At 38.8% G+C, this 25399-nt stretch overlaps 1 protein-coding gene across 7 annotated transcripts in view; it reads right to left on the bottom strand.

Annotated features, from left to right (window-relative positions):
* The window catches only part of UBR3 (ubiquitin protein ligase E3 component n-recognin 3), a 224727-nt gene extending 213694 nt beyond the window's left edge, over positions 1–11033 (bottom strand). For 6 of the 7 annotated variants that reach the window (XM_025460110.3, XM_025460112.3, XM_025460113.3 and 3 more), the window contains exon 1: positions 10465–11027. In XM_025460110.3, the coding sequence (XP_025315895.1) occupies positions 10465–11012 (548 nt within the window). In that variant the 5' untranslated portion in view covers positions 11013–11027. Of the gene's footprint in view, positions 1–10464 lie in introns of all 7 variants that reach the window. The other variant, XM_035697762.2, reaches the window with a different exon arrangement.
* Between the last annotated feature and the right edge of the window lie 14366 nt (positions 11034–25399).

Raw genomic sequence — 25399 nt, 5'->3', positions numbered from 1 at the left:
ATGTCCTCAAATTTAATGTGATTTCAATCAATATCTAACAGAAATTTTCCACAGAATTTGACAAGCTGATCCTGAAATTCAAATGAAAGAGTTAGGGACCAAAAATGGCTAAGATCCTTTAGAAGAACAATAATAATGGAAATCCTGACATATCAACATTTATTCTAATAATAATTAGAATTATTATTATTGTTGCAACATTTATTCTAACGTTATAATAATTAAAGCAGGATGACATTGTTGCACATACCAATACAACAGAAAGCTTAGGACACACATAGAAAATTGCCATATGAACTAAGGTAGAGAGGAGTGCTTTTAAAAGACACAAATTGGGGCGCCTGGGTGGCTCAGTCAGTTGAGCATCTGCCTTTGGCTCAGGTCATGATCCAAGGGTCCTGAGATCCAGCCCCACATTGGGCTCCCTACTTAGCAGAGAGTCTGCTTCTCCCCCTCCCTCAGCCACTCTCCCTGCTTGTGCTATCTTTCTCTACCAAATGGATAAATAAAATAGTTAAAAATAAAAATAGGGGGATCCCTGAGTGGATCAGTGGTTTAGTGCCTGCCTTCGGCCCAGGGCGTGATCCTGGAGCCCCGGGATTCAGTCCCACATCGGGCTCCCTGCATGGAGCCTGCTTCTCCCTCTGCCTCTGTCTCTGCCTCTCTCTCTCTGTAAATAAATAAACTTTTAAAAAATAAATAAATAAAAATAAAATAAAAAGACACAAATAATGCAAACTATAGAAGAAACATTATATTTTTAATTTAAAGCGTTTTGCCACACTATTATACATAACGAGGGGAAAAGACAAGCCGGGATCCCTGGGTGGCGCAGCGGTTTGGCGCCTGCCTTTGGCCCAGGGCGCGATCCTGGAGACCCGGGATCGAATCCCACGTCGGGCTCCCGGTGCACGGAGCCTGCTTCTCCCTCTGCCTGTGTCTCTGAGCCTCTCTCTCTCTCTCTGTGACTATCATGAATAAATAAATAAAATCTTTAAAAAAAAAAAAAAAAAAGGAAAAGACAAGCCACTGACTGAAAGATGAAATTAGGAATCTACATAACTAAGGATCAGTATCTAGAATATATATATATATATAGTAGTCATAAAACTCAGTAATATAAAACAGAAAACAGGCAAAGAATATGAACTAGCAATTCACAAAGGAAGAACTCAAATGGCCTAAAGACATGAAAACATGTTCAACTCTCCTAGGAGTCAGGAAAATGCAAATTTTAAAAATATGTTTATATCCAACAGACTGACACACAATACACAAAACTGTATACGTGCATATGAAGAATAGCAAGCACACTCTATGAACTAGCAGTTCCTCTCCTAATCTATCCTAAAAAAAATTCTAGTATACCTACACAAAGAGACACATACAAAAAGTCCACTGCAGCCCTGAAAAAACAATGAAAAAATGTAAAGCATCTAATTGTCCCGTAGCAAAGAAATAGATTGGCAAATCATGGTTTAAAGACACTACAGAATACTTAGCAGCTAGATACAAATGTACTCATTTATTTTTTTTAAGATTTTTATTTATTTATTCATGAGAGACAGAGAGAGAGAGAGAGAGGCAGAGACACAGGCAGAGGGTGGAGCAGGCTCCATGCACGAAGCCTGACATGGGACTCGATCCCCGGTCTCCAGGATCACGCCCTGGACTGAAGGTGGCGCCAAACCGCTGGGCCACCTGGGGTTGCCCAATAAACTCATTTACATTAGTAACCTGGTAAGTGAAAAAGGCAAGTTTCAAAGAAATTCTAATTTAAGCACAATTTTAACACTAAAATAATCATATATTGTTTAAATGTAGTAAAAGTAAAAAACATGCATGGATTTTCACACAGGAATTTCAGGATAATGATAATCCCTCGGGAGGGAAAGATAAAGGAAGGGAGAAGATGACCTTTAGTTTTTTACCCCCCCCCCAAAAAAAAAAAAAAAGCTCTAGGGGATCCCTGGGTGGCTCAGCGGTTTAGCACCGCCTTCCGCCCCCGGCCATGATCCTGGAGTCCCCAGATCGAGTCCCACATCAGGCTCCTTGCATGAAGCCTGCTTCTCCCTTTGCCTGTGTCTCTGCCTCTCTCTCTCTCTCCCTCTCCATCTCTCATGAATGAATAAATAAAATCTTAAAAAAAAAAAAAAAAGCTCTATAGCAAGTAGGGCAAAAGGTTAACATCTATTAATCTCAGTGGTGAGTAAAAAGATATTTTTTAGATTACTTTTCTGTATCTTGAAAATGTTTCATAGTCGAAAAAAGTTTTAATGGGTTTTATATGACATAAAAATGGTTAGAAAAAATAATTACAATCTAATAAGACTTCCAAATTGCTGTGTTGTAGTTAAACCTTACTACAATGAAGATGACTAGAAATTATACTTCCACCTCAAGTAGACTCTTCTAAATTAAGAATCAGTCTATACTATTTCTGGTAAATTAGCAATCAAAAAAAAGAAAGTAAAAAATAAGTAAAATGAACACAGAAAAGAGAAAAAGTTTTTTTCAATTATTTTTCCTCCAAGTTCTTGGATCATGAGAGGTGTCATGTTCCCTTGTTTGAATTCATGACCTAAGTTAGATTGGTATTGCTGTAGAGAAAATTACAGATTTATAGGAAAGAAAATTTCACATGTAAATACATGGATACATACATAAATAAATAATTTAAGAGATTAGCTCTAACACCCTCCCTACAAAATCAGTAAAACACAATATATGATACAATTTACTAAAAAATAACCCATTTACTAAACTCTAAATATATGTGAGAGGATATAAATAAAAGAGGTAGATATGGCACAGGTCTTTATCATCAAATCTTTATTGAAAGTTTGTAGAGATAAAACCTAGAGATGACAAAAGAATTGTTATAATTCAGAAAAATCAAATCCTGCAATACAGTTTCACAGTGTACTTATGTTACAGGAGTGCTGCTCCTACAGATGAGCTTGACAGTCAAAGGAAAACTTTCCACTGGACTTTGTAGGAGCAGAAACAACATGAAACTTCAAGGACAAGAATATATACAGTGAGTTAAAGAAATAACAGAGGATCCCACTGCAATGGAGGTTATAAGGTTGGCAGTACAGGTAGAGACCACATAGGAGTACACGTGATCCTTGAAACTTGAAAAGTAGTCTAGAAAGAACTCTCATTAGAATATAAAAGGATACTAAAATTAGAATATCACCATTTTGCAAACTCTAATAAAAATATGGATCTGGACAATAATAATAATTTAGATACTAAAATATTTAACAAGATAGGTAACTTTATAACAAATGGATCACACTAACAAGTCTAAGCCCACTGATTAACCCTAACATTAGTAAAGGAGAGACAAGGAAACATTCTCTAGCTCCTGATATGATTCAACAGGAAGTATAAAACTATTGTAAAGTTTCCTTGCCAAAACAAAAAAAAAAAAAACAGAATCTAAGGGGTGCCTGAGTGGTTCAGTTGATTAAGCTTCCGCATTCAGCTCAGGTCATGATCCCAGGGTCCTGGAATTGAGTCCATGTCAGCCTCCCTGTTCAGTGGGGAGCCTGCTTCTCCCTCTCCTTCTGCCACTGCCCCTGCTTGTGCTCTCTCCATCTCTCTCTCTGTCAAATAAATAAATAAATAAAATCTTTTTTAAAAAATAGCATCTAAAATTTGATCAAGACTCTAGATCCCAACAACTGGTTTACAGGAAATAATGGGCAGAGGAACAACTTAAACATCACATCTCAGAGATGCAATCAGGAATACCCAGAATGCAGGTTCCTTCAACTAGTAAATGGCAGAGAACCAAAAAGGGGGGGTTGGAGGTATAACAAAAAGAGTCCTAAGAAATGTAACAACCAAGCGCAATATGAGGGCCTTATTTGAATCCTAATTCTAAATCAACCCGAAGAAATCATTCATGAAACTGGGAAAATCTGAACATTCACTGGATATTTGAAGACTTTAAGAAGTAATTGTGAAAGGATACCTGGGTCGCTCATTCGGTTAAGTATCTGTCTTCAGCTCAGGTCATAATCTTGGGGCCCTGGGATTGAGCCCCACATCAAGCTCCCTGTTCAGCAGGGAGTCTGCTTCTCCCTCTCCCTCCCCCTACTCTCTTGCTCACTCTCTCAAATAAATAAAATCTTAAAAAAAAAAAAAAAAGAATTGTGAATATTTTAGGTATGATTAGGGTACAGTGATTGTTCTTTTAATTATGATAAAATATACATGACATAAAACTTACCATTTTAACATTTTTTAAGTGCGCAGTTCAGTATATTAAGAACATTCACACTGCTGTGCAGCCATCACCACAATCCATCTCAAGAACTTTTTCATCCTCCTAAATTGAAACTCTGTACCCATTACACAATAACTCCCCACTACCCTCCTCCCTCCAGCCCCTGCCAACTACCAATCTATCTTCTGTCTCTAAAATTAAACTATTACAGATACCTCATAAAAATAGAATCATATAATATTTGTCCTTTGTATCTGGCTTATTTCACTTAGCATAATGTCTTCAAGGATTATCCCTACTGCAGCATGTGTCCAAACTTCATTCCTTTTAAAGGCTAAGTAACATTCCATCTTATGTACAAAACCACATTTTGCTTACCTATTCATCTGCCAAAGGACATTTGGGTTATGTTTCATTCTTAAGAGTTCACATCTCTTTACTGAGGTACATACTCAAATATTTATAAATTAAATTATAAGAAATCTGAGATTTGCTTCAAAATACTCAAGTTTGGAAAGAAAGGGTTGGGGGAGGAGTAATAAATGAAACAATGTATCACTTCTCACTTAACAGATTAACAAAGATTGAAATACTGATAACACTATATATATTGGCCAAGATGTGGGGAAACATGCTCTTTCATACATTGTTGATAGAGTGTAAATTCATGTCTTTGGAAGGCTGTATCAAAGTTTAAAATCTACATTTCCTTTAACCAAGATATAACTTCTAGGAATTTATCCTCACCCATACGCTTACACATATACACAGAAAAGTGTATACAAGCATACTGACTGCAACAAACATTTATAATAGTCCAAGATTGGAAACAATTTAAATGTGTATCAGTAGGGAAATGACAGCATAAATTACAGGAAAAAAATATAAAAGTGCAATGAAATACAATTTAACTGTAAAAAAAATGAAATGGTTCTATGTGCACTAATAAGAGACAGTGTCCAAGAAATGTGTTAAAGGAAAAAGAGCCAGGTACAGAAGAGTATGACACTATTTAACTAGACATTGACTGCCTCCATTTCTGGTACTGCCACAGACCAAATAAACCTAAAAATTTCCCACAACAAAACAGCTACAATTCCAGAGTAAATTATAACTAGCATCTTTTAAATGTATGGCTAAGCTTAAAAGAAAATAAGGGAAATCTATCACTGAGAAGTGGGACGGAGGAAAAGGAACCCTTACTTTTTACTTTATCCATTTTTATTTATTTATCTGAGAGAAAGCATGAGCCTTGGGGAAGGGTAGAGGGAAGAGAGAAGCATACTCCCTGCTGAGCAGGGAGCCTGAGAGCCAGAGGATCCAGGGATCATGACCGGAGCCAAAGGCAGACTTAAGCTTAACTAAGTCACCCAGGCACCCCTCTGGTTATTTTTATGTTGTAACCAATAGGTATTACTTTTGAAATTGAAAAAGAAAGAAATTATTCCTAAAGCAATCTCAAAAAAGATGCTATGGATTTAATAATCAATGTCACCACCTGAATAACTAAACCAATGGAATCTCATGGCAAATTTTCAGGCGTAACAGCCACTATTTTATCCAATTTAACTCAACGTACTTTAATTTATACAACTTACTAAGCACCTACTAAGTGCAAGAGACTATGCTGGCCTCTGATAAATATAGCAAGATAAGGTTCCTATTTTTTAAGGAGCTTAGAATCTGTGAGGAAGAACAAGGGGGCAAAAAAAACCCTATAAATACAGGATAGAACATGAAAATGGTCATCCTCTGCACCAAAATTTGGGAACTAAATATTTAAAATTCCAACTTCTGGTTAGCACCATCAGAACCACAAACCAATCAGACTTTATTTTAGATTTTTCATTATTTTTTTAAAAAATTTATCCATCCTTCAACCATTTGTTACAATGAGTGCATTTTATTAATTATTGGCAAAATTATGCTGTTATACATACAGTTATTAATATCTAGTTTCCATAGTTTTCGTAATTTCAAATTTCTTTTTTTTTTAAGATTTTATTTATTCATAAGAGACACACAGAGAAAGAGGCAGAGACACAGGCAGAGAGAGAAGCAGGCTCCCTGCAAGGAGCCCAATGCAGGACTGGATCCGAGACCAGGATCATGCCCTGAGCCAAAGGCAGATACTCAACTGCTAAACCACTCAGGCGTCCCATGCTTTTGTAATTTCATCCCACAAATGAATTCTGTTGTTTTCTTCCTTTGGTTTGTACACCTGTTAATATTGCCACACTATATCAATACCACTAATCAAAAATAACTGAGTTCTCTCCTCATAATTTTATAATTATAAATTTGAAAATTAATTGGCAATATAGGTTGCAATGGATCCAAGATCCTTCCCCATCTCCAGTACAATATCCTATCCATAACAGACACTTGGGAAAAGGATTAAGGCACAGCAGGGTTTCTTCTCTTTATTAAGAAAGCAGATACAGAGGAAATAGAATCCTTTAAAAATGTACTGAACAGGGGATCCCTGGGTGGCACAGCGGTTTGGCGCCTGCCTTTGGCCCAGGGCGCGATCCTGGAGACCCGGGATCGAGTCCCACGTCGGGCTCCCGGTGCATGGAGCCTGCTTCTCCCTCTGCCTGTGTCTCTGCCTCTCTCTCTCTCTCTCTGTGACTATCATAAATAAATAAACATTAAAAAAAAAATGTACTGAACAATGGTATTTATAAATGTCTATTGCAGTTACAATTACAAACTAAAACACAACTTACCTTAAACTTTTAGTAACCTAAAAGGATTTTAAGAAGTATCAAAAACTGAAAAAAGTTAAATATATTTTCTCTATGCCAGCATAGTCCAGCTTTGCCCACCAGAAACACTGCTATAATTTTTAGATTTCCAGTTCTGAAAAGGTTCCAGAGGCAGCCTTTTAACCTGTACTGTTGGCTAACGTCACCTATGTTTCTCCAGGCATTAGATTAGGTGTGTAGCCCAGAATTATTCTATCCCAAAGAGTTGTAAAAATATCAGAATTTTCACATGGCCACAACACATTTATTGTTTACTCTTGCCCTTCATGAAACTGGACATGGCAACTGCTGGCACCTACAGGCAACAGTTCTGCATTTCAGAAAGGCAATAATAATTATTTAACACTATGTATCAACAACTCACAGAGGGCTGCCAGAGGAATAAGAATCTACCAGATGTCAGTAAAGGCAAATGCTGTAAGATTAGAATGTGCCCTGTATGAATACCTTCAAAGAAATAAAGAGATATTTCTGCTCCTGCACCGAAGCATCACAATTAGAGATCAGACTTACAACTCATTCAGATCAACCTGATGATTATGACTGTGTTCCAAAATTCAGGAAAGAATCAATACATTTCCTACTTTCCCCTTCTTTAGGGATCCCAAATGCTAACCTCGTCTAAGAAGTAAAAATGTCTAAATACCTGTAAAGGATTGTTCCAATTCCCATTTTAAAATCCCTCTTAAAATTTTTTTTAAGTTTTTAAAAAGAAAAAAAAAAGGGCCCAAATAAGAATGGCATATTAAAAAAAAAAAAAAGACAAAAACACAGTATTGAACAGAAACATCCAATAGGAATGCTATTTGTAGAGGCAGTAGAGAGAAATGTTGAGCTGTCATCTCTGGAGCCAGGAGGCTAGCAGTAACTTACTACCTGTATAATCCTGAGCAAGTTTTTTAAAACTATGCCCTACTTTCCTCTTCTGTATCATGAGAATAATGACAGTAACAATCTCAGGTTTGTTGAAGATAAATGACTTACATAATGTAACACAGTTAATATTTGACCACTATTTACCAAACAGATAAAAATCCAAAGTGTTAATAACACTCTTTTGATGAGGCTGTTGGAAAGCAGAAAGTCTGATACTCTGCTTAGTACTCAGACTTAATGGAGGGAGGGCAACTTGAGAATCCCACTGTTGAGAATATATCTCCCTGATAGTTTTGCATAGGTGAAAAGACAGGTATACCACATTTTTTATTTCATACTGGAAACCCAAATGTCAAACAGCAAAAGTGATGACAAATGAAGAGTGGCAGGGTGCCTGGGTGGCTCAGTCGGTTAAATGCCCAACTTGATTTTGGCTGAGGTCATGATCTAAGGGTTGTGAGATCAAGCCTCACAATGGGCTCTTCACTGGGCAGGGGGGGCCTGCTTAACATTCTCTCTCTTTCTCAGTCCCTTCCCCCATCCATGCACTCTCTCTCTTAAAAAGTAAAAACAGGGCAGTCTGGTGGCTCAGCAATTTAGCATTGCCTTCAGCGGAGGGTGTGATCCTAGGGTCCCGGGATCCAGTCCCATGTCAGGCTCCCTACAGGGAGCCTGCTTCTCCCTCTGCCTGTGTCTCTGCCTCTCTGTGTGTGTGTCTCTCATGAAAAAATAAATAAATCTTTTTTTTTAAAGCAAAAACAAAAAAAATCAATAGAGTGGCAAATTTGTGGCATGGAACACATTACAGATATTTTTTTTTAAGTAAAGTTAATACACTGATTTACTGACATGAAAAGACCTCTTGGTAAGTGAAAAATGCAAGATGTTATGTTACTTTTTGCATAAAAAGAAACTGAATAATCAAAATACATATTCATCCTTGTTTATTTTTGTACTAAGAGAAAGCAGTAATGGTGGGAAGGACTGGGCAGATGAAAGACAGGATGGGAGGGAAACTTCAAACTGTGCATCTTTTAATTTTTTCTCTTTTGCTTTTTTTGGCTACTTGAATATTTTACCTATGCAAATATTAATTTTTTAAGTATTTTTTAAATGTCAGGAATACACTTTAAGTCTCAAAAGTTTTCTGCAATTACTATCGCCGTTGTTGTTAATAGTTGCAGTGATAGTAACAAGCTCAAAATACCTCCTTTCTGAAGTCTTTTACATACTTCCTCTGCACAGAAGGCTCCTCTAACTCCCGGACTATTTAAAAAATTTATCATTTTCTACTCTAGTGTAAGAGGCTTAACCGGGTAGGTCAATGTCTTGTTCATTTTGCATATCCTCGGAGCCTTGCTTGCACCTGATAGATTCAACATTCTATAGCAACAGTAACCTACAAGTACTCCAAAGGAAAAAAAAACAACAACAACAACAAAAAAGTGACCCTTTCTAAAGGATGTGTGCTCTACCATTAATTACAACACCTGAAAATTTTAAAACTTGAATAACTGGATTGGCTAACATTCTTTCAACTACTGCCCCAGCCAAAATGTCCTCTCTTCCACCAAGTTCTTTCTTTTCCCAGGGCTTCCCCAGATATGATATCACGTCCCAAGCCAAGACACTACAACGTACCAACTCTTTAACTCGCTGCAGTCTCTGAAATGCCTTTTGTCCTAAGTCCCGACACCCCGCTACACTGCTCCTATCGAATGTGCATTTGTCGACTGTCTCCTCTTAGACAGAGGTTCACAGATTAGTCACTGAATAAAGTGCCCTTTTAACTGCAGCAGAAGACCTAACACCTGATTCCTCATTCGCTCAGTGTTTTTGTTTGTTCTTCTGGTGCGTAGCGTGTTCTGCAACCGACTGCTCAGTAGCCCGGTTCTAGATGTCATTCCAGCACGCCGAATACTCCACTGACAGCTCAACAGTCGCTTTTCATGCAAGCCCCTCCCCTTTCCCTCCTCCCTCAACTCTCACAAGCTCTCGGGCTCCTCCGTCGCCGCTGACGGACACACTGACAGTTCAGAAGCCCTTCCACCCGGGCAGCCGCAGGACCACCTCCCCGACTCGTAGCATCCTGCGACCCAAGGCAGCCCCCAGGACCAGCCCCCTCCCAGCCGGGCCAAATCACATCGTCAGCCTCTCCTTCCCAAGAACCAGGCGGCTTTTAAAGCTCTTCCCGACAAGTACACAACTGACAGCTCGGCAGCAGGTTCCCCAAGCAGCCCTTCCTCCTGCCACCCCGCGCACGGCTCTTCCGTGGCTGCCGCTCCCTCGCTCGCCCCGGCTGCCCCGAATACCCACTGCCCCGTCCCTAGGTTCGCGCGCTCTCCGCCCTCCCCTGTCCCCACTCCCCCTGCGGCGCTGACAGCTCAGCCACCCCCACCCCCACCGCCACCGCCGCCGCCGCCACCGCCACCCCCACCCCCCGCGGCTGCACCCTCCCCCACCGCGTCCCCTGACAGCGCGGGGTCTGCGCCAGGCCTCCCCGCCCCGGCCCGGCCCGGCCCGGCCCGGCCCGGCCCGGCCGCCCGCGGCGCCCCCGCCCCGGAGCAGGGCCCCACTCACCCACTCTCCCGCATCACGTTGCTGTCCCCGCAGTCACAGGCTCCGCCGGCCTGGCTGCGGAACATGTTGAAGTCGTGTCCGGTGTGGTCGCCCTGGTGGAAGCACTCCGCGCACAGCGACATGCAGGGGGAGATGCCGCACGTCCGGCAGCGGTAGGCCACGAAGTTGGCCGTCCAGACCAGGCCGCAGAGCGCCGCGGGGTCGTAGGCCCGCACGGCCGCGCAGAACTCGTCGTAGCCGCCGCCGCCCGCCAGAAGGCACTTACACCACTCCAGGGCCTCCTCCTCCGCCGCCCCCGCGCCGCCCCCGCCGCCCGCGGCCGCCGCCTCCTCGCCGTCCGCAGCCGCGGCCAGCGGCCGCTCGGCGCTCAGCACCCGCTCCAGCAGCGCCTGCAGCTCCTCAGCACCTGCCCTGTTGTCCGGCCGGCTGAGGGCCGCCTTCAGGTGCGCCGCGGTGGCCGCCTTGTCCAGGCCCGGCCCGGGCGCGGGCAGCTCGGCTTGGGGCGGCTGCGGCCCCCCGACGGCCGCCGCGGCCGCCGCCGCCGCCATGATGAGAGCTCAGAATTTGGAGAGCCCAGGGCCGGCGGCTCCTCCCGGGAGGGTGGGGGAACCGACTGCCGCGGTCGCTCCGCCCGCCCAACTCTCGCGATACCCCGCGCCGCCGCCGCCGCCGCCGCCGCCGCCGCCGCCGCCGCCGCGTCCCCGCCCCTGCACACGCCCCCCGGGCGTCGGGCCTGCTCCCCGCGCGCTCCTCCGTCGCTCCCCGCCTCCCGGCGCCCAGAGGTGGAGTACGGGAAGGAGCGGCCCGCCTCGAAAAATACACAGAGAATAGACAGACAGACAGACAGAGACAACTTTAACATGGACTTTTATTTGCCTGGACTATAGGACTTACACACAGCATCTTCCAGATGTAGCCTAAGGATCCGCATCTCGTTTTGAGCTGTAGATTCCCATCCTTACGAACCCCAATGACCACCGAATCCCTGTTCCTATTGAAGCAAGCTCATTTTCCCCCTGAATTAATTCTTACCCTCACACTATTACCAAGTTAATCTGAAGTACATTTTTTTAGACTATTAAAGTGCACTCTGTTCTATTATTCTCCTGTTCAAAATCTTCAGTGGAAAAAACAAGCTCCTTAAATCTTCTCTCAAAAACTCACCTATTTTTCTATCCTTATCTCCTGATACTACTCCAAGTTTGCCATATGAGAGAGACCAGTGGGACTGTTTACTGTTTCATGAGGCTTTATCTTTACTGTTCCTCGTTCCCACAGCTACCCCATCCCACTTGCTCACCCACAGCCTAATCTGGAACAGTCTACCTGTGTAACTTCTTTTCTTCAAAAGGATGGCCCTTAACTTACTTTATGATACTTTTTGTTAAACTCTACACCCAAAGTGGGCTGGAACTCAACACCCCAAGATCAAGAGTCACATGCTCGGGAGGCCTGGGGGGCTCAGCGGTTGAGCATCTGCCCTTGGCTCAGGTCATGACCCCTGGGTCCGGGATGGAGTCCCACATCCGGCTCCTTGCAGGGAGCCTGCTTCTCCCTCTGCCTGTGTCCCTCTCTCTGTGTCTCTCATTAACACATAAATAAATAAAACTTTAAAAAAAAGTCACATGTTCCACCAACTGAGCCAGCCAGGCCCCCCTTGGTGATATAACCTATTGTCTTATCATAAAAATCTCATCTCCACCCCACTACTAATTGGTCAATTTCCTGAGGGCAAAGAATGAGTCTTCATCATTGGCCATAAATGCTCAAATATTTATCGAATTATCATTAAATACTTACATTAGATGATGTTTGTTGCATATTAATTATGGGCCTTGTTTTTTATATATGTTATTTCTTTTAATCCTCTCAATTCTATGAGGTAAATTCTGTTAATAGAGGAAACAAACTTAAAGAGGTGATTTCTGTGCCCCAAAACACACAGCTGACAATTAAATGAAATGTGACTAGAACCCAGATCCATCTGATTAAAAAACCCTGCTCCTAACTACCACATCAATATTTCCCAAACAAACACAAAAAAAAAAAAAAATATTTCCCAAACCCACCTGATCCCTAAGAATCACCTGAAGTTCTACTCACGAAACAGATTCCCAGGCACCATCTCAGACCTAAGGAATCAAAATCTCCAAAGGTGGGGTGCCTGTGACTGCAGGGGTACCTGGGTGGCTCAGTTGGTTGGGTCAAGATCAAGCCCACTTGGCTCAGGTCAAGATCTCAGGGTCCTGGAATATAGCCCCACATTGGACTCTCTGCTCAGCGGAGAGCCTGCTTCCCCCTCTCTCTACCACTCTCCCCACTTGTATTCTCTTGCTCTCTATCAAAAAATAAAAATAAAAAATCTCCAGAGGTAATCCTACCCTAACAAAATCTGAATCTTGAGGGAGATTATCATTACTGATCCTTCCAGAACTAAAAATCTACAGCTTACTAAAGTTTCCAGACAGCTCTCTGTGTTATAACTTAGTAACACATGACAGAGGACAACCAAGAATGAAAATACTGTAGGAGAAATAATCCAAGGAAGTAGAATAAGAGTATTTCTAATCCATAACCCTGTTTTATAAATGAATTGAACATAATTAAAACACACTATTTCACATACTCTGATATCTACATTAACAAAGCATTTCATAATGATCATTAAGCAGTGATAATTAATTCAAAAGTTGCTCAATAATTCTCTTTATGAATCACCAAATTATAAACCAAGTAAATTCCAGGAACATTTCAAACTAAGGTAGAACACTAGTCAATGTCTATGGATCAAGGCCATTGGGAAATTTCTGCAAATGTCTACAAAATCTTACCACTGCTTCTTTTTTTTTTTTTGCTGTACAACAAAATTTAAATACTACCCTGTACTTCAGTTACATAGACACTGCAGTACACATACAGATTTCCCACTTATTCTAGTTATGATGATATCAGACCAGTTCAAAAATCAAAGAACTGTTAAAAATAACTGATAATAATAAGAATATAAGTAAACAAATTGGAAAATGGGCAAAATATGTGAACATTTAAAAGATGTATAAATGGCCAATAGACATAGAAAAGATACTCAGCAGTCATTAAGGAAATTTACATCTACAAGATACCACTATACTACCCACTAGAATGGCAAGCATCAAAAGATAGACAATAACAAATGCTGGCAAGAATATGTAAAACCAGCAACTCTCAACTGCACTGATCAGGATGTAAAATAGTATAGTCTCTCAGGAAAACAGTTTGGCAGTTACTCAAAAAGTTGAGCATACCATTTGAGACAGCATGGATGGACCTAGATGGTATTATACTAAGTGAAATGTCAGATTGAGAAAGACAAATACCATTATGATTCCACTCATAAGTGAAACCTAAAAAAAAAAAAAAAGCAGAATCAGACCTATAACTACAGAGAATAAAGTGATGACTGTCAGAGGGGAGGAAGTGAAGGGATGGGCAAAACAGGTGAAGGAAAGTGGGAGACACAGGCCTCCAGTTATGGAATGAGTAAATCATGGGAATAAAAGCAGAGCATAAGGAATACAGTCAATGATATTGTAATACTGATGTCATGGGACAGATGGTAGCTATACTTGTAGTGAACATAGCATAATGTATAAACTAGAATCAAATACTAATTTGTACACCTGAAACTAATGTAACATTGTGTGTCAACTATACTCAAACTAATAACATATATATCTATCTCAGCTGGTGGAACATGTGACTCCCAATCTCAAGGTCCTGAGTTCAAGCTCCACATTGGACAGGGAGCCTACTTGAAAAAAATAAAAATTAAACATAAATTCTACCCTTAGGAATCTACGCAAGAGAATCTGCACCATATATCCACACAAAGACTTACAGGTAAATATTCATACCAGCATTATTCATAATAGTCCCCCAAAACTGGAAATGACCTACGAATTAATAAATGGAAAAACAAACTGTAGCATGTTCATATAAACATATATCATTTAACAATAAAAAAGAATGAAGTATTGATACATGCTATGACATTAATCAACTAAAAATATTTTGTCAATAAAGGAAGTCAGAACAAAAAATGATTATTATATTACTCCATTTACATGAAATGTCTAGAAAAGACAAATCTATGGAGACAAAGTGGTTGTCTGGAGCTGGGGTAAGAACAAGAAGTAACTGCAAATGGGTACAAGGGATCTTTTTAGGATGACATAAATGTTCTAAAGTTGGTTGGGGTGTGGGATCCCTGGGTGGCTCAGTGGTTTAGCGCCTGCCTTTGGCCCAGGGCGCGATCCTGGAGTCCCGGGATGGAGTCCTGCGTCAGGCTCCCAGCATGAAGCCTGCTTCTCCCTCCTCCTGTGTCTTTGCCTCTCTCTCTCTCTCTCTCTCTCTCTCTCTCTTATCAATCAATCAATCAATCAATCTTTATTTTTTTTTATTTATTTATGATAGTCACACAGAGAGAGAGAGAGAGAGAGGCAGAGACACAGGCAGAGGGAGAAGCAGGCTCCATGCACCGGGAGCCCGACATGGGATTCGATCCCGGGTCTCCAGGATCGCGCCCTGGGCCAAAGGCAGGTGCCAAACCGCTACGCCACCCAGGGATCCCTCAATCAATCTTTAAAAAAAAAAGTTGGTTGGGGTGATGGTTAAACAACTATGTAATTTGCTAAAAATCATTGATTCAACTCTAAAAACAGGTGGATTTTATGGTATGAAACTATACCTCAATAAAATAGTTTAAGATATATATTAATAGTAATCAGTAGTATTAGGTATTGTTTGAGACAAATGAAATAATCAAGTTTCTGTCCAGGTACAAACTAGTTTACTGCTTTAGTTTTTAAAATGAATATGACAAAAAAAATGAATATGACAAGCTCTCATATATTTGCTTCTCCTAGAATGTCTGGGGCTTCTATCATTTGGATTCAGGAAGTCTGACATTTTTCTCTTTCAATGCATGAGTGTATTATAAAAACTCTTCTAAATTACCTCTCAAATCATTGTGCTGTGTCACGGGGAATTCCTACAAGGATCATATTTCCATGAGGGAAAGCCAGATTGAAATTCAGCTGAAAACTCTGTGCTCCTTCAATGATATACCTCATTAAATGTTACTGTTACTCTACTGAGGAATAAATAATGCTACATAGTGCTGTAATAGAAAGCTACAAAACAGAACCTAAAATACTGTATTTTTATGTATTCTATCTTAATTAATGTGAAAAATAATCTTGTGACACTTCTAAATTGGCTTTTCAAATTAAAATAAACCACACAGGGGCAGCCCTGGTGGCTCAGTGGTTTAGCGCCTTCAGGCTCCGGAGACCTGGGATTGAGTCCCGTGTAGGGCTCCCTGAATGGAGCCTGCTTCTCCCTCTGCCTGTGTCTCTGCCTCTTTCTCTGTGTGTGTGTGTGTGTGTGTGTCTCATGAATAAATAAATAAAATCTTTAAAATAAATAAATAAATATATAAATAAACATATAAATAAATAAATAAGCCACACAGATAAGGTAACAAGCTATAAATGATAGATAACACAACTGTATCCAAAATTAGACTCTTAAGAGAACTAACAATGTAATGGAAACGCTCCAAAGTTGCTTTTGTTTTTATCAGGACTTCCTAGTTGCAAGAAACAAAACAATTTCAACTAGCTTAAGCTGAGAAAAGGAAAATATTAGGTCATATAAACAATAGAGGGAAGAGAGAGATGAACCTGTATGTGTATGCATCCTCATCTTTGCTTTCAGGATGGGCTCCATTGTCTCCAAAAGCTTCTATGCATGGGGCCTCCACAACCCCAGCTCTAGACCATATCTCCACAACTTCACAATAGAGAAAAGGGGTCTCTTCTCTGCCAGATCCACCTAAAACCCTGAGGAAGGGGGCACCTGGGTGGCTCAGTCGCTTAAGTGTCTGCCTTCGCCTCAGATATGATCTAAAGATCCTGGGATGGAGCCCCTCATCGGGCTCCTGACTCAACAGGGAGTCTGCCTTCCCTATGTGCCTCCCCTCTGCTCATGCTCAAACACACACACTCTCTCTCTCTTTTTTTTTTTTAAATAAATAAAAATTTAAAAACAACAACAACCACAACAACAACCTGAGGAAGAATTCTGAGTGACCTAGCTGGTGGCCCCTGCCACCCTTAATACCAGAAGAGGAAGAGATACCTGTTGGAAACATGCAAGATGCCTACCACAGTATTAACTTCTAAATTTCTGCCTGGCTTCCAGGTATACACACCAGACTTTCTCTAGGTGCACAGCAAGTTCACCCAATCTAATCACAACTGCTAAAATTCATACCATAAAAACATTGTTTCTACTATAGCCAAGAAATTCTGCCATTTAAGATTCACAATAACCCTGAAACATAATTATTATTAGCCCCAGTTTATAAGTAGAATGATACTCTTTATTTCACATGTGTCAAAACGCAAGAACAAACCCTGGAAGAGAAATCACTTCTTGTTCATATATGTGCCTTTCTTGCTTCTCTCCCTCCATCCTCTCCTTTCTCTCTCCCTCTGCCTTCCCTTCCCTCCCTCTGCCTTTTCTCCCTTCTTCCTTTCTTTAATAACTGAGTCCTTTATTACTCTTTAAGATTTTGTTTATTTATTCATGAGAGACACAGAGAGAGAGAGAGGGAGAGACACAGTCAGAGGGAGAAGCAGGCCCCCTGCAGGGAGCCTGATGTGGGACCGGATGCTAGGACTCCAGGACTACACCCTGGGCCAAAGGCAGGCCCTAAACCACTGAGCCACCTGGGCGTCCCAAATGAGTCCTTTAAAATCTTGCAACTATATTTACTGTGATTCTCTCATTTGCTTAATATTGAAGAAGGACATTTTTAGTAAGTTTCTCAACTCATGCTTTAGAAATATTTTTGGGAAAAAAGCATGACAGTGCATTAAGGGTTTGACCTATATTAGCTCCTCTACAGATTTGTCTCTGCAACTTTCCCAAAGTTATACTTAGCAATCTTCTGGGGTATTTTTCATTATCATTTTTTAAGGTTTTATTTATTTGTTCATGAGAGACACATAGAGAGAGAGGCAGAGACAATGGCAGAGGAGAAAGCAGGCTCCTCGAGGGCAGCCTGTTATAAGGGCTTGATCCCAGGACCCAGGATCACCACCTGAGCCAAAGGCAGATGCTCAACCACTGAGCCACCCAGGCGCCCCTTTCATTCTCATTTAATATCATTACACATTGTCTTAATTTCCTTCCCCTCCTTTTAAAAAAAAAAAAAAAACCAAAAAAAAAAAAAAAACCAGAGGAACATTTCCTTCTCTGCACCTCCAATGAAGAACAGAAAACTTTAACCCACTGCCATTTTTCTGCAAAAAACAAATTCGATATTTGTTGAGCCCTTACCAGTTGCTCTCTGCAACAGCTGAGGATATCACTGTGAACAAAACAGACATAGTCTATATAGCACAGGCATGGCCTGGTGTAGCATAGCTCCAGAGGTACCATTCACATAGAATAAAATGCTTCTGACAAGGAGCTTGCAGACTGATAAAATTATACAATAAATTACAACCTAATCTAACACATTATTACTATTGCTATAATTATTATTACTTCTGATCTTGGAGTGAGAAAACATTTTTTTAATGGACACAAAAAATACTAACCACAAAAGAAAAGACTGGGGGATCCCTGGGTGGCTTAGTGGTTTAGCGCCTGCCTTTGGCCCAGGGCATGATCCTGGAGTCCCGGGATCGAGTCCCACGTCGGGCTCCCGGCATGGAGCCTGCTTCTCCCTCCCTCTGTCTGTGTCTCTGCCTCTCTCTCTATGTCTATCATGAATAAATAAATAAAATATTAAAAAAAAAGAAAAGAAAAGACTCGCTGACAAAATTGGTTAACTTAAAATTTTAAATTTCTATTCATTAAACACCATTAAGAGTTACAAAGTTTTGGTTTGAAGTGATAAAATAGTTTTGGAAATAGTGATGATGGTTGAATAAAATTATGAATATAATTATTGCCACTGAATTGTACCCTTAAAAATGGTTAAAACAAAAAATGGTTAAAACAGCAAACTTCATTATATATATTTTACCACAATTTTTTAAATTAATAATGTAAATACCAAAAACCATTGAATTGTACACTTTAAATTGATGAATTAAATCTGAAAAAAGCTGATAAAAGAAAAAGATAACATTAAGAGTAAAACAGGCAAGTTGGAGAGTTGGAGAGAATATTTGCAACACATCTAACCCAAAAAGGATATGCATCTAGAATATAGAGAATTCCTACAAAGCAACAAGGAAATGACAGTCATCCCAATAGAAAAATGGAGAAGAGACTTCAACAGATACTTCATAAAAGGAGATAAAGGAGATATCCATTATAGCAAATAAACATATGAAATTAGTAATCATTAGTAATCTGGGAAATACCAATCAAAGTTGTATTAAGTGTCTACTATACACCCAAAAGAAGGGCTAAAATTTAAAAGATTGATAACCACTGAGCCACCTCGTGGTCCCGGAGTCCTGGGATCAAGTCCCACATAGGGCTCCTTGCATGAAGCCTGCTTCTCCCTCTGCCTGTGTCTCTGCCTCTCTCTCTCTGTGTCTGTCATGAATAAATAAATAAATAAAATATTTTAAAAATAATAAAATAAAAGATTGATAATACCAAATATTGGTGAGGATGCTGAGCACCTGGAACTATCAATGAATGCCAGCAGGAGTACAAAATGGTTCAGCCACTCTGAAAGAGTTCAGTGGTTTCTTGTGAAGTTGAACATATGCCTACTTAATAATCCAAAAATTAAATTTAAGAGAAAGAAGAAGAGATGTATCCAGAAAAATATTTATACAAGGATGTTCATAGTAGCATTATTCATACCAGCCAAAAACTAGAAACAGTTCAAATCTCCATTAACGAATGAATATATAAACAAATTATGGTATATTCATACAGTAAAATACTACTAAGCAATAAAAAGATACATCAAGGATGAATCTGAAAAATTTTATAGTAAATGAAAGAAGGCAAACCCCCCAAAAATTGCATATACATAATTCTGTTTATATGATGTTTGTAAGAGGCAGAAGTAAGCCATGATGATCAAAATTAGAATAGTGGTTGCCTGTGGGATGACTCATAAGGAGTAGAAGGGAAATTATTAGGATGAATAGTGGAAATTTTTAGGATCAGCTACTTGAGGTGATGTTTATATGATATATATTATTCATGTTTCATCAAACTGTACAGTTAAGATTTGTGCATTTTATGTAAACTAAATCCTAATTTTAAATCTGAAACAAACTAAATATCCATCAATAGTAGAATAAATTATAGTATATTCATATAATGGACTACTATACAGTAATGAAAATGAGCAACATGGATGAATCTTAACAAACATAACATTGAACAAAAGAAATCTGACATAGTATGATTCTACTTATATAAATTAAAAAGAATCAGCAAAATTAGTCTCTAGTGTTAAGTCAGGATAGTGATTGCTTTTGGAAATGGGGGCAGGGAGTGACAGAAGGGAGCCTGAGGTAGATGCTTTTGGGGTGCTGATGGTGTTTACTCTTGACCTGGTTGGTGTTTCTACAGATTTGTTTATTGTATTCACTTGTTCATTTATAAATGAACAAATTATGATTTGTTTATATATGTTATATATCACTAAAGTTTTTTTAAATTAGTACTATTTGTTTATATATGTTATATATCACTAAAGTTTTTTTAAATTAGTACTATTAGTGAGGAAGATATATACTTTACACTTAATAATTTATGAATAAATAAGTGAATCTTCACCAGTGACTAAGAAACCTTGAAATTTAAAAGTCAAATGTGATTATGAGTTTATTTAAATTGGAATATTAGAATAAGCTTTAAGTATATGTTCTAATATTAAAAATATAATAGTTTACACTTAAATTTCACTGAAACTCTGCCTTTCTTCCACACACATGAAGGAGAAACTTTAAAGTTCATTTCATAACAACACAATTGATCCAGAGTCAGAGTGAGAATTCAAAAAGAGTTTCAAAAACAAACAAACAAACAAACAAAAACAAAAAGAGTTTCCGGCTCCAGTGCTTCCCTATAGGACATATGCATAAAGATACTCGAACATGTACTTTTTGCCTGCTACAGAAAACAGGTAGAGTTCCCTAAAAGAAGAAAAGGAAAGAATATCAAATTACTGGACTAGTGTAAAAAGAGAAAGGGAGTAAGATATGTAGAACAAGGCCCTAATAAGAATTTGTAAAAGGATGTTTGGGCAGTGGTCAGGAAGGTAGGTTTTCTACTACAAGAGTCCTGATGGAATCCCCCTGACCTCCCAGCACATATGCACTGTATTTGGGCAATTCACACTGACTTGTTCAATCTCACTGCCTTTTTCAATCACACTGACTTGAGCAATTCATCAAATACTATTTGATAATATAACCTGAGTTTCTTGAGAACTAGGAAGCATATCTTAATTATTTTCCAGGACATAACACAGTCTCTTATAAATTCCAAACATTCAATATTTGAATATTCATTAATCAATTCTCAAAGTATGTCTGCAGAAACTCAGGCAGGAGGTACCCAAGAACCTTTCAGGATATCTACAAAGGCAAGATTATTTTCATGACAATACTAAAACATTATTTGCTTTTTTCACTCTTATTATTTTAGGGGCACACAGTGGAGTTTTCCAGATGCTGCATGATATATGATGACATCACCATTCTGACAATTAATGAATATGTCCTTTTGTATTCTTGTGCTTTTTAGAATCTTCTGATACAAAAAGACACATCATTTCATTTATAGGAAATGTTTGCAATTAGGCAAATCCATACAAACAGAAAGCAGGTTAGTGGTTGTCAGGTGCTAGGAGAAGAGGAGGAATGGGAAGTTCCTACTAATAAGTTTAAGGTTTCTTTATGCAGTAATGAAAATGTTCTAGAATTGGATAGTGCTGTTGGTCATTACAACCCTGTAAATGTACTTAAAAATCACTAAACTTTATACTTTCAAATGAAACTATATACATCCTATAGTCCTTCTGCTGCCAAAGAGGTAGAATAAAACATTTCCCTATTCATCCCGGAGTACAAATGAAAACCCTGGACTTTATATATCTATATCTATATTTATATCTATATCTATATCTATATCTATATCTATATCTATATCTATATCTAACTATCTCACAAACATAAGGAGATGCAGAGAAGAAGACAGACCAGCTAGGGATCTCAAGATCCAAGGAAGAACACAAACACAGGGAAAGAAGTATCTCAGCAAGACAGGAAACTTTTAGACAATAACCGCTCTACTCTAGTCAAACACCACAAAAATTACCGTGGTCCCATCCACATCCACACTAGCAAAAGCCCAATGCAAAGCCTAGACTTCTACCTTCCTCGGGTTGTACCAAGGCTCTCCCCCATTCCTCCAACCCACAGATATCAGTGGAGACCACATAGGGAGCCACACTTTCACCCGCTTCTGACAATAATAAGGGATATAACAGAAGATGCCATTACAGACCCTGAAGATTAATAAGAAAATACTACTAACAATTCTATACACACAACTTGACAATTTAGACAAAATGACCAATTTCTTTTTAAAAATAACATAAATTATGACAACTCATCCAATATGAGATCACTAATTTGAATAGCCCTCTAACTTATAGTATTAAACTTGTAACTTAAAAACTCACTCCCTCAAAATTTTCCAGGTCCAGATCGTTTCACTCTAGAATTTTACCAAACATTAAAGAATTAACAGTAACTGTATATTATCTCTTCCAGAAAATGGAAGAGAAGGGAACATATTCCAATTATGAAGCTAGTATTACCCTGATAACAAAACCAGACAAAGGGAGTACACAAAAGGAATTTATAAATATCCCTCAAAAATATAAAGGTAAATACCTTTAACTAAATATTAACAAACAGAATTCAACACTGTATAAAAGGTCTTATACATCCTGACCAGGAATGCATGGCTGTTTTAATCTTTGAAAATCCCAAAATGCAAGGCTGTTTTAATATTTGAAAATCAATCAATGTTACCCATCAAATTAAATCACATGATCATATTGATCATTGAATTGATATAGAAAAAGCATTTGACACAGTTTGACACCTACTAATTTTCAAAACTCTCAGAAAACTAGGAATAGAGAAGAACCCCTCAACTTGATGAGGTACATCTACAGAACACCTACATCTAACACTATACTTTACAGTGAATGAAAGGATGAAAGTTTTCTCCCTAAAACAGAAAACAAGGCAAAAATGTCCACTCTTACCACTTATTCAACATAGCATGGGAAGTTCTAGTCAGTGCAGTAGGCTAATGAAGGAAATAAAAGGCATACAAATGAGAAAGGAATAAATTTGTCCCTAGTTTCAGATGACATGATTTTCTACATAGAAAAATTCTAAGGAATCTACCAAACAAAATCAAACTAAAACTTCCTGAAACTAACAAGTGAGTTTATTAAGATTACAGGATACAAGATAAATATATTGTATTTTTATACATTATCAATGAACATTTGGACACTGAAATTTAAACCATAATACCACTTACATTTGCTCAAAATAAAAATTAAATACTTGAGTGTAAGTCTAACAAACTATGTACAGGAATTATATGCAGAAAACTACAGAATACTAATGAAAGAAATAGAAGAAGTTCTAAGTAAATGGAAAGACACTGTATTCATGGATTGGAAGAATCAATGTTGTAAAGATGTCAATTCTTCAAAAACTAATATTGGTTTCACCCAATTCCTATCAAAATCCCAACATGTCTACAATATTGACAAGGAATTAAAGTGATTTTTTTCTTTTTTTTTTCCTATGCCTAATGTGGAGCTCAAACTCAAGACCTCAAGATTAAGAGCCACATGGTCTACTGACTGAGCCAGCCAGGCACCCCAACACAATTTTTTTTCTTTTTAAGTAAGCTCCACTGTGGAGCTTGAACTCATGACCCTGAGATCAAGACCTGAGCTAAGATAAGAGTCAGGTGCTTAACCAACTGAGCCACCCAGGCACCCCCACCCCAACACAATTTTTAAAACGAATAAAGTGGAGGACCTAATTTCAAGATTTATTTTATAGCTTCAGTAATCAAGACTGTGTGGTAATGGAGGATGTATAGACATACAAGCTGATAGAACAGAGTAAAAAATCCAGAAATTGATCCAGACTCAACTGATTTTTGACTAAGGTGCAAAAGCAATAATGGAGACTGTATAACCTTTTCAATGAATGGTGCTATAGCAAATTGGGCATTCATAGGGGGAAAAAACCTCCACCAAAACTTCAAATTTTATACGACAATTTGAAATGAATTTACGGATTAAAAATTAAATGGAAAGCTATAAAATCTTTACAAAGAAAACATAGGAGCAAATAGTTTTGAGTTTTAGGGCCAAAGAGTTCTTAGACTTGATGTCAAAGGATTGATCTATGAAAAGTTGACAAACTGGACTTTATCAAAATTGAAAACTTATTCTGCAAAAGATGGTTAAGAGGATGAAAAGACAAGCTGCAGACTGAGAGAAAATATTTGGAAACCACATATCTGATGACTAGTAATTAGAATATATTAAGATATCTCAAAAACTCAACAGTAAAAAAATTCAATTACAAAATAGGCAAAAGAAATGAACAGATATTTCAGCAAAAAGGATATACAGATGGCAAATAAGCACATGAAAAAGTGTTTAACATCATTAGCCATCAAGGATACGCAAATAAAAACTTCAATGAGCCATCTACACACCTATCTGAATAGCTAAAATGAAAAATTGTGGCAACACTAAATGTTCACCAGGTACAGAGAAACTGGGTCACTCATATGTGACTGATGGGAATTGAAAACTGTAGCAAAAAAAAAAAAAAAAAGAAAGAAAACAGTATAGCCACTCTGGACAAGCTTGGTTTCTTTAAAAAAACAAACAAACAAACAAACAAAAAACTGACTAGGGCAGCCCAGGTGGCTCAGCGGTTTAGCGCGGTCTTCAGCCCAGGCCATGATCCTGGGGTCCCGGGATCGAGTCCCACATCAGGCTCCCTGCATGGATCCTGCTTCTCCCTCTCCCTGTGTCTCTGCCTCTGTGTGTGTGTGTGTGTGTCTCTCATGAATGAATAAATAAAATCTTAAAAAAAGAAAAACTAAACATAGATTTACCATATGACCCAGGTATTGTGCTTCTGGGCAATTAAATTATCCCAGAGAAATTAAAACTTATGTTCATACAAAAACTGTACATGCTTAATTTGTAATAGACAAAAATTTGAAGCAACCCAGATGTTCTTCAGTGGGTGAATGTTCAAATAAATCTAGCACATCCATGCCACAGCAATAAAAAGGAACAGATTGTTAATATACACAACTTAGAAGGATGTCCAGAAAATTATGGTGAGTGAAAAAAAAGCCATTCCCAAAAGTTTACATACTGTATGCCTCCATTTATATGAAGTTCTTGAAATGATAAGATTCTAGAAATGGAGAACAGATTAGTAGCTGATGGAGGTTATGGAGGGAGTCAGGGCTAGAATGAACTAGGTAGGTGTGGCTACAAAAGTGTAATATCATGGATATTCGTGGTGATGGAAATGCTTATCTTCCCTGTATCAGTGTCAATATTCTAGGTGTGATATTATACTAGAGTTTTGCAGAATGCAATTATTGGGGGAAATTGGGGAAAAGATACACTATTTTTTTATAGTTACATACGAATTTATAATTATCTCTAAATAAATCTTTATCTTAAAAAAGATAGAAAAAAAATTGCCTTCAACTTCAGACGAATTCACTATCCTTCAGTAAACCTGGCTAGTTTCCATCGTCCATTTGGCTCCATCTCCTTACTCCAGCCACCTCCTCCTCAACAGAGACCACTACCACCACCACC

Source organism: Canis lupus, chromosome 36 (genome assembly GCF_003254725.2).
Source record: "Canis lupus dingo isolate Sandy chromosome 36, ASM325472v2, whole genome shotgun sequence".
In the NCBI taxonomy this organism is placed as follows: Eukaryota; Metazoa; Chordata; class Mammalia; order Carnivora; family Canidae; genus Canis; species Canis lupus.
The sequence above is the reverse complement of the archived record's forward strand: the minus strand, read 5'-3'. Positions and strand labels throughout refer to the sequence as shown.